The following is a 16,484-nucleotide window of genomic DNA, read 5'->3' as shown; positions in this document are numbered from 1 at the left end:
TAGGTTGCTTTCATGTCCTGGCTATTTTAGTGCTGTTATAAACACAAAAGTTCATGTATATTTTTGAATTATGGTTTTCTCTGAATATATGCCCAGGAGTGGGATTGCTGGGTTATATTGCAACTCTATTTTTAGTTTCTTAAGGAACCTCCATACTCTTCTCCATAGTGGCTGCACCAACTTACATTCCCATTGACAGTGTAGGAAGTTTCCTTTTCTCCACACCCCTCTACAGCATTTGTTATTTGTATACTTTTTGATGAGGGATATATTGTCTGGTGTAAAGTGATAGCTCATTGTAGTTTTGATTTGCATTCCTCCAATAATTTGTGATAAACCTAAACTTAACTATTAACAATGTATTTTCTGAACCCTGAATTTCAAATAAGGATTTGAATGTATTTATTTTGTCATTGTAACCATTGCTTGCTGACAGCTATACTCAAATCTCTCAAACCTAAGTGCTAGTGTCTTCCTTTATCATCAGAGGCAGTGTGATGTGCCAGCTAAGACAGCAGAGCTGGAGCTCATGTTGGAGCCCCAGTGTCTGCCAGCTGTGCATCCTTAGGCAGATTACTTACCCTCTCCTTGACTCTATTTCTTCATGGGTAAAATGTTGTTGTTCTTCAGTCACTAACACTTCAGCAATCCAATGGACTGCAGCTGCTAGACTCCTCTGTCCATGGGATTTCCCAGATAAGAATACTGGTGTGGGTTGCCATTTCCTTCTCCAGGGAATCTTCCTAACACAGGGATCAAATCTGCGTCTTTCTACATTGGCAGGCAGTTTCTTTATCACTGAGCCACCTGGGAAGCCCCATCAATAAAACGGGGGTGTTGGAAAGACTGCCTGCCTCATAGGGCTGCTGTGAGATTAAACAAGCCTAGAGTAGGACCTCAGTGAGTACGTATTAATACATATATAAGGTACTTAGTGTGATGAACAGAGAAGGCAATGGCACCCCACTCCAGTACTCTTGCCTGGAAAATCCCATAGACGGAGGAGCCTGGTAGGCTGCAGTCTATGGGGTCACTAAGAGTCGGACACGACTGAATGACTTCACTTTCACTTTTCACTCTCATGCATTGGAGAAGGAAATGGCAACCCACTCCAGTGTTCTTGCCTGGAGAATCCCAGGGACGGGGGAGCCTGGTGGGCTGCCGGCTGTGGGGTCACACAGAGTTGGACCCAACTGAAGTGACTTAGCAGCAGCAGCAGCAGCAGTGTGATGAATGGTAAAGAGCACCCTATGTGTTAACTGTACTTCTGTTGTTTCCGGATGTTCCTCAGGGTAATTTTCAGTGGTTATATTACGAGTGTGTGACGTTTAAAAATATGTCCGAGTCCCACGATTCCCCAAAGCCTGAAAAAATCATACAACAACAATAACATTAATTTTTGGTTTTAATCTTTAGTTCATCTCGGGGTAATACACCTGTCCCTTTGTATTTACTAGAGTTGAAAACATGTCTATGAGGTTGGAGGAAATCAACGAAAGAGAAAACTTTATGAAAACTTCCCTACAGACTGTGGACCTTCGCCTCTCCCAACTGGAAGAACTATCTAACAGAATGGTGAACGCGCTGGAAAACCTGGCGGGAATCGACAAGTCTGACCTGATACAGACGCGGTCCCGGGCCTCCTCGGAATGTGATGCCACGTTCCTTCTCAGGCGGAGCAGCATCAGCAGCGCCGATGGCTACAGCCTGTACAGGTACCATTTCAACGGGGACGAGCTGTTGTATGAGGATACCTCCTTCTGCATGCCCCTGGGGGCAGCGAACAGGAAAAAAGCCGGTTCCTTCCGTGGGAAGGAAGAGAAGGACCAAAGGACGTACCTGGCCCCAGAGCGCCAGGGCAGCCTTCGCCTGCCACCCAGTACCGGCGCGCCAGCATCCCCAGACCGAGGTCAGCTTGCCTCCGACAACGGCAAGAGCAGCTCGGAACCGAAGTCAGGTTCAGATACTGGGATTTCCGCTGAAAATGATGAAAGGCAGGTAGTCCCTAAAAAAGAAGAAATGACTTCCCCACGTTTAAGTCAAACAGATGCTATACATGGAGAAAACAAGTCGGATTTTCAAAAAAGCACTCAGCAGACAGTGGAAACCACGAAGATAGAAGGCACCATTTCTTATCCCCTGGAAGAAACAAAGCCAAGCCGCTATTACCCTGATGAGACGTTCAGCGCTTGTAAAACGCTAAAGTCCAGAAGCTTTGTGTATTCCCGGGGAAGAAAGGTGGTTGGCGGGGCTAACAATTGGGGTGCAGCCGGGGACCCAACATGCCCCTCGACAGTTCAGCAGTGGACCACGGAATGGAAGTATGAAGTTCAAAAGATTATGCGTTCTCGGAGCACGGAAATACCTTCCTTTTCGTCCGAAGCTGCACTGCAGGCTGAGCATTGTGGACATTTCACAGACAAGGAAGATGAAAACTGTGTTTTTAAAACAGCCCCTCAGATCTCTTGCTTGTCTTTTACTGACAGAACTGACAAGGAAAACTTACTGTCTGTGAAAACACACCAAACTTTGGGATTCCCATCTTCAAGGTCAAAAAGTTTACACAGCCGTCCTAGGAGTGTGAAAGCCCTCCAGGGCAACTTACACAGACCTGGACATGCCAGAAGTGTAAGTAACTTAGTAGTTGTGTCTGGAATTACAATGGAAGACCCCAAGGTTCAGCAAGAGAAGACTTCCTCAGAAACAGCGTGCTAGTGTGTTTTGTTTCTTTGGTTTTTACATCAGAACCACAGATGAGCTCCATCTTGGTCATCTAGACATCATCAGTTTCTGAAAACATTTTCATTAGAGATCTTTGACCATTAATTTAATTTACATTTTGATTAATTTAAAATGTAAAGGCACTAAACTTTAAGTAATAGTTTGGTAGCATATGTTAATAAACTTGGTTTTGTTTTTTTTTAGTTGGAATAGGATCAAGAAAAGTGAAGACTCCAATTGCTTAATCAATAGGCAAGAGCTTATGAGCTCTTTGGGGCTTCCCAGGTGGCTCAGAGGTAAAGAATCCACATGCCACTAAAGGGAGACCCAGGTTCAATCCATGGGCCGCGAAGATCCCCTGGAGAAGAAAATGACAACCCACTCCTGTATTCCTGCCTGGGAAATCCCACGGACAGAGGAGCCGGGGGCTGCAGTCCTTGGGGGTCACAAAAGAGTCCATCATGACATAGCATCTAAACAACAATTACAACAATCTCTATTTCTGAGGGCAACCAAAAACAGACAAAGACATGCTTTTGGGTGTCACCAATAGTTTATTTAAGGGAGTAAGCAGCTTTGTGAGAAAGAGAAATGAAAGAAAAAGCAAACATGAGAAAAGGAGGGGTGGAAGAGAAAACAAACTAAGAGGTGCAAGAAGGGAGGACTGGAAAGGGGACTTAAGTATCATATCTTCTTTATGGGTTTTTGTTTTATGTTTTCATGTTTTAAAATTACACAATAAGAAGAAAAGGCCACGATTATATCAGAGGTCACACTGTAATAGGGTAAGGTGACCAATAGTTTTGTTAATGTGTAAAAATAGTGTCCCATATGAATCTTCTTGTTGTGATATAGTCCTGGATGCCAAATACAAATTAATTGTACTTCTGTCTATTGCAATGGTCTGTGTAAAGCTGTGGCTAAAATCTAAAGGATCCATGTTCGAGGTGGGAGTTCTCAAGAGTGTCAAAGATGAGTCACAGCTAAAAACAAAAGGTAAGGCTCAATTTGGAATTTCAGACATAACATTGCTGTAAAGTGGCAAAGAGTTGGGGAGAGAGGTAGAGAGAGAGACACAGTGCCGTTGTGCCAAAGGTACTGATCAGAGAGACTCTGGAGGCTGAAGAAGTTCATGCACAGATCAGAATCCCTGAACTGGGCTGGATTTACCAGAAAGCACTGCTATACCATTGCATGGATGATGGGAATTTGACATTTAATAAATGATAACATTTATTTAATAAAGAAAACAATTGCTTATCTATTGCTACATCGAGATTGTTCAATCAATCCTGCTTCCTGTGTTATTTGACCCAAGGATAAACCCATTCTATTTGGCCTCATTCCTAATTCTTTGCGTTGGATGCCCAGAAAATTTTCAGCCCTTTCAGTTCAGTTCAGTTCAGTCTCCAGTGTTGGAGTTTCAGCTTCAGCATCAGTCCTTCAAATGAATATTCAGGACTGATTTCCTTTAGGGTGGACTGGTTGGCTCTCCTTGCAGTCCAAGGGACTCTCAAGAGTCTTCTCCAACACCTAGTTCAAAAGCATCAATTCTTAGGCCCTTTGCTACACCCTAAAATAAAACGTGTTTCTCAGAATAAGCTGGAGAACCTCTGACAGCCCTAGAGAACAGGTTTGAAGAAGGCAAAGCTTCTCAACAGAATTCTCCACCTGTCCACTCATTACACCTGTCGCCTTTCTAGGTCCCTCCTACCTTGCCTCAGGTGTGGGGCCTGAATCTATCCCCAGGAGTCTCACTGAGTCTCCTGTTGACATACTGGAAAGGGTAGCTATTCCCTTCTCTAGGGATCTTCCTGACCCAGGGATTGAATCCAGGTCTCCCACATTACACGTGGATTCTTTACCATCTGAGCCACCTGGGAAGCAATATTTCTAATTCTGGTTTACCTAATTTATTCATGTTTCCTATCATTTTCTTTGTGTCTTTAGCTCCATGAAATGCTGGGTGTTGTTTTTTGATCTGTATGAAGGGTATGTCTTCCTGATGTGCTTTTACCGTCTGTAGGAATGCTATTCTGATCTTCTTTTTTATTACAATACTTGTCTATGGGATTTGACTTCCATGCTTTCCCTTGATTAGTGTTATGTGAAATAGGTTTTCTCAAACTTTTTGAAGACGGCAGTTGTCAGGATAGCTTTTCTAACTTCACAAGAGAACCTTCTTTATTTTCACAGTCTGGCATTAAAATTTTGTAAAAGCCAGGGGACTTCCCTCGTGGGCCGGTGGTTAAGAGTCCATGCTTCCACTGCACAGGGCACAGGTTCAGTCCTTGGTCAGGGAACTAAGATGCCCTGCAAACAACAAAAAAAAATTGTAAAGTCAGCTTATTTTCAGAGATTCCTGGTCCTCCATCTTTATTTGGACCTTCCCTTTCCTTTGTCTTGACTTGGCTCATTTTGTTTCCATGCTCAGCAGTCTGTTCTTGGTGTGGCTCCCTTTCTTTAAAGGAAGCACAGGTAGGTCAGTTGCAAGAGTTCCTCTAGCAGCTTCCAAAGTTCTACCCCTCAGACCTCACCAGGAGCCCCTGCGCTCCCAAACACCATTCTCTACTTCACTTGCTCTTCTCCACTTGACTGGCCAGGCCAGTAAATACCTTCTGGGTATTTGGGAATTCTCCAGATGCCTCATTGATTCCCTTTGCTGATATCACAAAAATCTTCTAAGTGCTGTGGTTTGCTCCTACTTACCTATATTTTGGAAATCTTGGGGAAACTAGTTCACTTAGATTTGTGGTGAATGTTGTCCATGGGGCTTCGGTTTTGCTTTATAGTTCCTTTGTCTGTTTTCCTGGGGAAACTGAAAAATTATGCTGCTGTTGTCATCTTCCCAGAATTCCCCCTCAGGAAAAAGATGTTTTATATGTCTTAACAGTTATCTTCAAGGGCCATATACTCAGGTAATGGCATAGTTTTGTAGATGTTGTTGTTGTTTAGTTGCTCAGTCATGTTCTGACTCTTTGCGACCCCATGGACTATAGCCCACCAGGCTCCTCTGCCCATGGGATTTCCCAGGCAAAAATAATGGGTGAGTTGCCATTTCCTTGTACATAACCATCATACACGACCTCTCCCCGACTGCTTCCACCATCACTTTCTGTTATCTGGACTCTTCTAACAGTCCCCAACTAGCATTGTTACGGAAAGTGGGGTCTGGCTGCTGGCTGCTCTAAAGTCAGTAAAGGGGCAAGGTTGGTGGGAAGTTTGCTTTATTTCAGAAGCTGGCAATGTTGCAGGGGGTCAGGGGGAGAGGAGACTCCTGTTCAAAGGCTGACTCCCACCACTGACAATTAGTGGACAAGGGCTTTTCTAGGCAGGAGGGGGCTTCATGCAGAAACAGTACAGGCAGCACTGACAGTCATCTTGAAGTCGGTCATCAGTGGTCTGACCAGTGTCATCTTGATCATTTTGAGTACAATTAATCTTCAGTCCTGGAGTTGGTTTGTTCCCATTTCTTTGAGGACAGTTCTCAGAATTGTGGCAGCTTAGGTCATGAATACAATCTGGTTGTCATGTATTGATAGTTAACCTCTTCTGCCTGGTGGGGGTTTCAGTACCTGTAAGACAGTTCATGGGTTTGAGCAAGCTCCAGGAGTTAGTGATGGACAGGGAAGCCTGGCATGCTGCAGTCCATGGGGGTCACAAAGGGTCGGACACGACTGAGTGACTGAACTGACTAACTGAAGACAGTTCACGGGATATGGCTCAGAGTATCATCTATAGCCCCTGAGGAGGAACTAAAGGTCCTTGACTGTGCTTAATGACTAAACTGTTATTATTTTGTCCTGTTTGACTGTTTTCCTTTGCTTCTGAATTTTCTCACTTCTCTGATTAAATATATTCTTTGACTCAAGTTTTTTGACAGGCAGGAGGCAGGTTTAGGGCATGGGAGGTGGGGGAGAAGCAATGTAGGGTCCTGTTCTATTCAGTCTCACAGCTTCTACCATTATGTACCTCTACAGTGGGGTGTGTGTGTGTGTGTGTATTTTTAAATGTCAGATCAAGTCATTCTCAACTCAAAGCATCACAAAAGCACCTGAACTTTCAGAACCTATGTGATCTGGCTTGTTGATTTTCTCTGACCTCTTCTCCCACTGGATTAGGCTGCTCTGAACACACCAGACAAGATCTCAACCCCGGGCATTTGCATGACTCTCTCCTCTTCCTCCTGATTTCCACCTGGGTTGCTCCTTCACTCCCTTCAGTTTTTGTCTGCTCAAATGTCATCTGATCAGAAAGACTTCCCTGATCACACTCTATCTCCCATTGAAAAAAAGCCCTCATCCTCTTCCTATATTTTTCAATTCATGGCACTTGTTATACATTAATTTTGTGTATCTTTCCACCTGTAATGAAAGTGCCAGGAAAGTAGAAACTGTCTTCTTAGTGACCCAAGTAGTTTTTAACACAGAGTTAGCAATCAATAGGGCTTCCCTGGTAGCTCAGATGATAGAGAATCTGCCAGCCAATGCAGGAGACCCAGGTTTGATCCCTGGGTCGGGAAGATCCCCTGGAGAAGGGAATGGCACCCCACTTGCCTGGGAAATCCCACAGACAGAGGAGTCTGGCAGACTACAGTCCATGGGGTCAAAAGAGTCAGACATGACTGAGTGACTAAAGTGCATCCATATGTAGCAATCAATACAAATTTGGTAACTGACTGAATGAATATATACATTACCTAGCACATAATAGGTATTCAAAAAGTGTTAGCGCCTTTTCTTCCCCTCTTCACAGGGAAAAGGAAATGGTCTGCAGGGAATACCACTATCCCCCACCATTTTTGTTCAGTCACTCAGTGATATTCAACTCTTTGCGACCCCATAGACTGCAGCATGCCAGGCTTCCCTGTCTTTCATTATCTTCTGGAATTTGCTCAAATTCAAGTCCATTGAGTCAATGATGCCATCCAACCTTCTCATCCACTGTCACCCTCTTTTCTTGCCCTCTATCCTCCTATCCTGCACAATAGAAGAACCAATACAAGAAACAGAGTCAGAAAAACAGGACAAAAGAGTGACATTAGAGACAAAGAAGGAGATAGGCAGCTATTTCAAAGGTAAAGAGTATCAAGGAGACCAAGACTAGTGCTTGGAATTGCACTGATTCTCCCAAAATTCAGACACTAAAGCTGAAAATCAGTGAGTGTATTTGGAGATAGGAGATACCTCTTTGCGAGGTAATTAATGTTAAATGAGTTCATAAAGGCTGGGATCGTAATCCAACAGGATTAATGAATGCCCCTATAAGATGAGGCACCAGGAACAAAATTAGGTCATTTGCAGATGTGGACGGACCTAGGGTCTGTTATAGAGTGAAGTAACTCAGAAAAACCAACATTGTATATTAATGCATATATGTGGAATATAGAAAGATGGTACAGATGAACCCATTGCAGGGCAGGAATAGAGACGCAGACATAGAAAATGGACATGTGGACACAATGGAGGGGTGGCTGCATTGGGAGGGTAGCACTGACACATATATACTGCTGCTGCTGCTGCTGCTGTGTCGCTTCAGTCGTGTCCGACTCTGTGCGACCCCATAGATGGCAGCCCACATATATACAATGTGTAAAGCAGATAGCTAGTGGGGAGCTGGTGTGTAGCACAGGGAGCTCAGCTCAGTGCCCTGTGATGACTTAGGGGGTAGGATGGGGAAGGTGGGCAGGAGGCAACAGGGAGGGGATATACGTAAACATATGGCTGATTTGATTCATGTGCAGCAGAAACCAACACATTGTAAAGCAACTATACCCCCCAATAAAAAATTAACTTGAATAAAGAAGAGGCACCAGAGTGAGTTCTGACACCCTGCACCCACCCACCACCCATCTCCCACTGCTCAGCTCTCTTCATTGTCTGCAAGCCCAGAGTGCTTTCACCAGAATTCTATCTTTCGTACTTGATCTTGGGCTTCCCAGCCTCCAGAACTGTGAGAAATAAACTGCTGTTTAAGCCGCCCAGTCTGTGATGTTTTCTTATGGCAACCCAAGCACACTAACACAATTAGATATCTGAAAAAGTCCTAACATTTAGGGTAGGTCAAGACAAATCTGGAAATCAGTTTTTCAGTTTTTTAATTGTATGGTCACTTAATAGAGTTGTAGATCCTAAAACTTGTATGGCAAAGCCCAAGTCACAGTAAGCCATTTCAGCATAAAGATCCATACATTCCTTGCAAAGCGTGTGTGGGAAAACAATCCATTTTGTCCAGTTTTATTAAAGTATAATTGACATATATCACTACACAAGTTTAAGGTGTACAGTTTAATGATTTGACTTGCATATATTGTAGAATGATTACTGCAGTGAATTTAACTGGCATTCATCATCTTATATAAATACAGTAAAGAAAGAGAAAAAAAGTTTTTCCCGTTGTGATGAGAATTCTTAGGATTTACTCCCTTAACTTTCCCATATAACATATAGCAGTATTACATTATTTCCCTAGTACTTACTTTTCTTATAACTGGAAGTTTGTAGCTTTTAACCACTTCTCTCCAGTTCCTCTCTCCCACCTCCTGCCTCTGGGAACCACAAATATGATCTCTTTTTTCTGAGTTTAGTGTTTTTTTTAAATCTATTTAATGCGGACGAATCACAGACAATTCATAAAAAGGTGTTAAATGTATGTGTACAGCAGTGTATGTAATACCTATAACTCAATGGACTTGATATTTTAAAGTACAGTTGTAGAACCTGAGCAAAATGGAATCATATGTCACTCAAACAAGTTAACCAGAAAGATCATTGGGGTTCTGGATCCAAGATAAAATTTTTTTTTTTTAAAAGGTAAATTTTGAAGTCTTATTTAAATTTTGTTGTTTAGTCAATAAGTCTGTCAAGTTCTTTTCGACTCCATGGACTGTGGCCCACCAGGCTCCTCTCTCCATGGGATTTCCCAGCTAAGAATATCAGAGTAGGTAGCACTTTCTTCTCCAGGGGATCGTCCCAACCCAGGGATTGAACCCACATTTCCTGCATCACAGATGGATTCTTTACTACTGACCCACTAGGTTGTTGTTCAGTTGCTAAGTCGCGCCCAACTATTTGCCATACCAGGCTTCCCTGTTCTGCATTATCTCCATGAGTTTGCTCAAACTAATGTCCATGAAGTCAGTGATGCCATCCAACCATCACATCCTGTCACCACCACCTCCTCTTGCCCTCAATCTTTTCCAGCATCAGGGTCTTTTCCAATGAGTTGTCTTTTCCCATCAGGGAGCCAAAGTATTAGAACTTCAGCTTCAGCATCAGTCCCTCCAGTGAATATTCTGGGTTGGTTGATTTCCTTTAGGATTGACTGATTTGCTCTTCAAGTGACTCTCAAGAGTCTTCTCCCGCACCAAAACTTGGAAACATCCGTTCTTCACACTCAGCCTTTTTTATGGTCCAACTCTCACATCCAGTGCATGACTACTGTAAAAACCACAGCTTTTACTATACAGACATTTGAGCCACAAGGGAAGCCCCTTAAATTTTTCAGTGTTTCCATTAGGGACACTTGTCAGAAAGATTGTGACTCAGATGGCCTCACTGGAGCTTCCCTATGGCATTAATTATAAAATGCTAGATTAGAGATTTATTCTTTAAAACATAAGAAAAACCTAGTTTCAATTAATAATTTACCAAAATCTAACATCACCAGTCCCCTTCCACCCAAGGCGGCTCCAGTTCGGAAACATGCTCGAGTTCAGAAATGCCCTGGGCTTCATAAGCTGAAGGTAGCTGATTCTTTGCAATTATTGCGTCCATAGCCTATTTGGTCCAAACAGTTAAGGTCTGCCTCTCGCTGGGCTTTTTGATCATTTATCTGCTCACTGGTATTTTTACACGTGAGGATAGCCAAGAAAAGAAGGCAAGATAACTTGCTTAATATGGAGTTTAATAAAGAGGGTATAAGTTAAAGTAAACGGAGGCGTTCAGGTTGCCTGGCAACGTCCTCTGTCAACAGCCTCAGTATCCCACGCAATTCAGCAGGACACCCGAGTCTCATGGCTCCGTGCACGGACAGACACACTGGGTGATGGAAGGCACCGCGCTGACCGTCTGATCCCGGTCACTGCCCGCTGCCCCGGGCCGCTTCCCCGGTGCCCGATCCTCACAGGCTGGCCGCAGACTGCGTGACCGGTCGATCTCGGGCTACAGGATCCCCTTTCCCCGCTCTGGGATCCTCCTGACTACGGAAAACACCGATCGCGCGAGCTGGGGAAGTAGCGAGCGGCGTCCAGGGACCTGTCGTGACCCCCGCCGGCCTCCGTACGTCCCCATGACCCCCACGGATGGCCTCCGTGACACATGCTGGCCGCCGTACGTCCCCGCGAGCCGCAGTGACCCCCGCGGGTAGCCCCCGTGACCCCAGGCGGCCGCCGTACGTCCCCCTGGCCGCCGTGGACCCTGCCGGCCGCCGTAGGAGCGCCCCCACTCCCGCCCGGGCCGCGCTCTCAAGATGGCTCCCGGGCCTCACTGCCCCCCGGCCCACTCACTGAGGGCAGGGCAGCGGCGCTCGGCACAAGCCTCGCGTTCCGACGCCGGCGCAGCCTAGAGGCTAGGAGCGGCCGGCCGCCGGCCCTGCGCGCGCCGTTTCGCGGGGCGGGGCGGGGCGGGGCGCCGGGCCCCTTCCGGGGATGGGCCCGGGCTCCTCCCCGCTCGGGCGGGCGCTCCGCCGTGTCCCCGCCCGTCAGCCCGCCCGGTCCGGCTGGCTGCAGACCGAGCTCGGGCAGTCGCACCGGGAGCTCTCAGCCCGCGGGCGTCGGGAGGCGGGTCCCGGGCTGCGACCGGGCCGGGCCGAGCAGGCGGCCGCATCATGTTCTCGCTCAAGCCGCCCAGACCCACCTTCAGGTCCTACCTCCTGCCGCCGCCCCAGGTAAACAGTCGTCTCCCCGCTGCGCCCTCTTATCGCGCTTCCGGGGAGCCGCGCGCGGGCCGGCCCGGGAGGCTGTCCCGGACTCTAGACCCCGGCCCCGGATTCCGTTGCGGGGAAGCCACGCTCCAGCGATCCCCACCAGCTCGGGGGAAACTTGCAAAACTCCGCCGCAGCCGTTGTCGGCTCGGAGACGGAACCCCAGGGAGCGATCGAACCTGGATTTATTTAGCCCTTTGCCCAGCGGCTGTCCACGCTGTGACCGCCGGCGGGATTGCATCGCCTGCGGGGTTCTGGAGGGAGGGGTCACCTACCTGTCGTAAATGTGAACACCTTGAGGCACCTCAGGCGGTTGTACAATATTGTGTTTTAGGTCCGACTCCCAATACCTTCACGAACAGGAGTTTAGTAAAAATGTGAAAGAATTTAAGTGGGGGGATACGTGCCTGTCGCGTGTGTCATCACTTAGGAAAAAAATTTGCCTTCTCTCACGGAGTAGGGGGGGAATTTTTATTTTGATTTGTTTTGCTAATGTGTTTCAGACTGAAGATAAGATTAATTCGGAACCGAAAATTAAAAAACTGGAGCCGGTTCTTTTGCCAGGTAAGCATGAGAGTTCTGGCAGATATTTTATTTGACAGATACTGGCCTAAGATTATTTTACCAACTAGTATCATGTGGTTAACTTTACTCATTTACTTTAAACTTTAGCGAGTTAAACACCTAACAGCTGTGGAGGGGGGAAAAGTTGGTTAGAACTAAAGGACAGCAACAAAAAGTAATGATTAATTGATGTTTGTCCTTGAAAATTGAAGCATCATAGAAAACTGTCAAGAATGTCATTACCTCATTTTCTTTTTGTCTCCTGAAATGTTCTTTTTTTAAGCACTCATGAATTGCTTAGGTAGTGAGAGGACACTGTCCTTCATACCCATCTGCAACTTCATGCGTTTGTGGTTAATAGATCATTTCAATAGTATGAAAAGCAACTTTTATTATGTCTCAGTCTCTGTACTAATAACAAAGCTTAGTGCACTTTGAATCACTTACTTGGCAATTGTTTTTTTGAAGGTGTCAGCGGGCTGTGTTTGCAGATCTCCTTGTTTCAATTTAGAATGGAGTTTCCCAACCGAGACACTCCAGACATTTTGGGCCTGGTCATTCTTTGTTTTAGGGTTGTGTTGTGTATTGTGTGCTATTCAGCATCATTCCTGGCCTTTACCCCCAGATGCTAGGAGCACCCCCTCCTCTACCTTTTGTGAGAACCAGAATGTCTTGCCAAACTGTTTTGTCAGGGGAGCTCTTAGCGCAAAACTTTCTCTCTGTGGAGAAGCACTGGTTTAGAACAAAATTGACCTTAAATGACCTTAGAGGTATCAGTAAGAATTGATGGTAAATTGTTATATGCTTTAGTTTTAATGCATATAAGATATTTGTTTGACTGGTAGTTTGAATTGTATAGTAATTATATGATAGTTAGGAAAAGTCAGTTGTTTAACTCGATTATTGGGGAAAGTAACCAGAAAAGCCCATTTTAAACCTGAAATGCAATCAAATACCAGTCTGTGTGGCTACTATCAACATTTTAAAATCTCAGTCATTACTTAATGCTAAATCTGGTAAAATGACTAGAGCTCTATAAGTAGTAACTGAACAAATATGGAAACTTTAAATTTTGTGTTGTAAAATTTTAAATGTTAAGTGAAAAGTGAAAGTGAACGTTGCTCAGTCGTGTCCGACTCTTTGCGACCCCATGGACTATACAGTCCATGGAATTCTCCAGGCCAGAATACTGGAGTGGGTTGCCTTTCCCTTCTCCAGGTGATCTTCCCAACTCAGGGATCGAACCCAGATCTCCCACATTGCAGGCGGATTCTTTACCAGCTGAGCCACAATGTTAAGTAGAACAAACAAATTTAAAACATCAACCTTTGGTTCCATGTTACAGATGTTAACTTTTAAAATTGTTTCAACTTAATTATGGAAGTTAGTTATAAATGTTTTCTCTTTATTTTGTTAATGCTTTTTAGCCAAACTGCATGTACTAAATAATCCTTTGCACTTGTCCCCAGAGTGAAGAATAGAATTAATAAGTAACCTTTGCTCCTTGTGCGTGATCTGTTTTGGCTTTAGTCACTCTGGTCTTTTAAATGTCCCTGCGGCAAGCAGTGCTCATCCTGAATGAGAGCCTGTGAGCTACTGAACTTTGGCTCCTTTTGCTCTGACTGAGCAGGCCCTGTTCTTTGATTCCCTGCTTCCAATACTTGATTTGATTTGACACTAATAAACCACATGGTCTTAGCTACAAATGATACAGCTTGATTTTCAGTAATTAACTTCTGTGTTTAAGATATGCTTGTGAAAGTGTTGATACATATCAGTAAGCTCTAAGTACTTTGTGTGCTTAGTCACTCAGTTGTGTGCAACTCTTTTGTGACCCCATGGACTGTAGCCTGCCAGGCTTCTCTGTCCATGGGCATTTTCCAGGCAAGAATATTGGAGTGGGTTGCCATGCCCTCCTCCAGGAAATCTTCCCAACCCAGGCATCAAACCCAGGTCTCCTGCATTCCAGGCAGATTCTTTACTGTCTGAACTACCAGAGAAGCCCAAGAATACTGGAGTGGGTAGCCTATCCCTTCTCCAGGGGAACTTCCCAACCCAGGAATCGAACTGGGGTCTCCTGCATTGCAGGAGGATTCTTTACCAGCTGAGTTCAACTAAAAACTGGTTCAGTTGCTAAGTCTTGTCCAGCTCTTTACGACTCTATGGATTGCAGCACACCAGGCTTCCCTGTCCATCACCAACTCCTGGAGCTTGCTCAAACTCATGTCCGTTGAGTTGGTGATGCCATCCAACCATCTCATCCTCTGTTGTCCCCTTCTCCTCCTGCCCTCAATCTTTCCCAGAATCAGAGTCTTTTCCAATGAGTTGGCTCTTCGCATCAGGTGGCCATAGTATTGGAGCTTCAGCCAGCATCAGTCCTTCCAGTGAATATTCAGGGTTGATTTCCTTTAGGATTGAGTGATTTAATCTCCTTGTAGTCCAAGAGACTTACCTTTCTGTTAAAGTCAGAGTTTTCTGGGGAAGATGGAAACCTGTTTCCTAACTGTCAGTGGTTTACTTGTCTTAGAGATCATAGCTCAATCTGGATCCTCTTAGCCATGGTAGCATTTTTTCTTTGGCTCTGTGTGTGCACACATGATGGCTTGACACCCAGCATTCTGTCTGCACCTAACCTGTTCCTCACAGAACACTTAGTCCTAAATTACCATGTCTTTCGCCCTCCTTCCCCCTCCTGTTCATACCTTCTCCTGGCCTTCCACCTCTCAGGTTGCATCTCTGACTCCCACTAGAACCTCTGCGGCTCTGTTTCTGGCCTGCAGCCCCCTGCCTTCCACCTGTGAATCGTGGGAGACACGTGGAAAGTAACTGAAGCATTGGTGATCTAAAGACCTGGGCTAGCTTAGGGCTTTTACTGAGAGAGCCTAATAATACAGTTCTAGCCTTCATTATAGTTTAAAAAAGGAAACTTGGCCAAGTCACCTGTGGCTTTGCATAGGCACACGAAACAAGGAAGTAATTGTTCAGAGATGTAGTATTGGACATTACGCTTTGGCGTGGTGCCTTGGGTTCAAGGATATCCTACTTCAGCTGCCCAAAGTTTGAACTTTTAATTCAATAAGCAGATGAAAATTGGAACACACAATCAACTGTTTATTTGTGTGTAGTTACCGAGTGCTCTGTTGAACTTAATGAGGCTATACTAAAATGATCTTGCTTTTATTAAGCATAGGAAACAGAAGAAACTGACTAGAAATTTAATTTAGATGGTGGTTTATATCAGCAATTCCCAGCTTGCCCAGTTTATGAAACTCCTTGAGGTGAAGATTGTATACCTAACTCAGCTTTGTGGCCCCGATGTCCAGATTCACATTACCTGAATCTCATCCTTAATGCGGAGAAGGCAGTGGCAACACACTCTAGTGTTCTTGCTTGGAGAATCCCAGGGACGGGGGAGCCTGGTGGGCTGCCATCTATGGTGTCGCACAGAGTTGGACACGACTGAAGTGACTTAGCAGCAGCAGCAGTAGCATCCTTAATGACTGTGTTGTGTGTGTAAAATTACCCCAATCTTTTGAAAACAGGGAATAAATTTTAAATTGCATGTGTGCTTGTGTGTGTGTGTGTGTTCCAGCATATATAAGGTTGTGTCTGTTTCGTAGCTGCTGGTAGATGCCCTCTCTGAGCTCTTCTTGGGAGCCAGGCACCCAGGCTGCAGTGATGGGGGAGGAGTGGGCATGAATTGCCGCAGGGCTGGGGTGAGTTCCACACAGCCTGTGGACAAGGCCGAAGATGACCTGGGCCAGTGGTTCCCAGATTCTCATCAGGGCCTGACTGGCATCACATCTGGATGGAGTTTTTATCCACCCTTGGTCAAACTGAGACGATGAGGGAAAATGGGGCTTTTTTCCATAAAGCTAAATTGATGTGATTAAAAGGATTGTCCTTTATTCTGAGATTATGTCTTTCCAGCTTCTTTGGTGTAAATATGTTCTTCTGTTAGCAGCTGTCACTTTAATTTTTTTGAGTGTTTAAGTTAGCTCTTGTGTCACTTCCCCAAATTATTTTTGTAGTGTACCTGTTTTGTGGAATCTGAACTGGAGATCATGCTGTAAAATTATTGTTATGTTAAAGGTACAGTTTAATGAGCACTCACCCAAAGGCAATGGCACCCCACTCCAGTACTCTTGCCTGGAAAATCCCATGGACGGAGGAGCCTGGTAGGCTGCAGTCCATGGGGTGCGAAGAGTTGGACACGACTGAGTGACTTCCCTTTCACCCAAAGGACATCTCTTACTTTGTCTGCCTGGAGTCTTTCC

General features: G+C 45.2%; 2 protein-coding genes across 2 annotated transcripts in view; both read left to right on the top strand.

Annotated features, from left to right (window-relative positions):
* LOC128066460 (transient receptor potential cation channel subfamily M member 1) overlaps positions 1-2,715 on the top strand; it is a 64,777-nt gene extending 62,062 nt beyond the window's left edge. Inside the window, exon 27 of the mRNA XM_052659520.1 lies at positions 1,458-2,715. Within this exon, the coding sequence (XP_052515480.1) occupies positions 1,458-2,715 (1,258 nt within the window). The remainder of the gene's footprint in view (positions 1-1,457) is intronic.
* An 8,735-nt stretch (positions 2,716-11,450) lies between these two features.
* The window catches only part of LOC128066381 (myotubularin-related protein 10), a 43,423-nt gene continuing 38,389 nt past the window's right edge, over positions 11,451-16,484 (top strand). The window contains exons 1-2 of the mRNA XM_052659407.1: positions 11,451-11,607; positions 12,147-12,207. Coding sequence (XP_052515367.1) covers positions 11,548-11,607; positions 12,147-12,207 — 121 coding nt within the window. The 5' untranslated portion in view covers positions 11,451-11,547. The remainder of the gene's footprint in view (positions 11,608-12,146; positions 12,208-16,484) is intronic.

Source organism: Budorcas taxicolor, chromosome 21 (assembly GCF_023091745.1).
Source record: "Budorcas taxicolor isolate Tak-1 chromosome 21, Takin1.1, whole genome shotgun sequence".
NCBI lineage: Eukaryota > Metazoa > Chordata > Mammalia > Artiodactyla > Bovidae > Budorcas > Budorcas taxicolor.
Note: the sequence above shows the minus strand (reverse complement) of the source record. Positions and strands in the feature narration are given on the sequence as shown.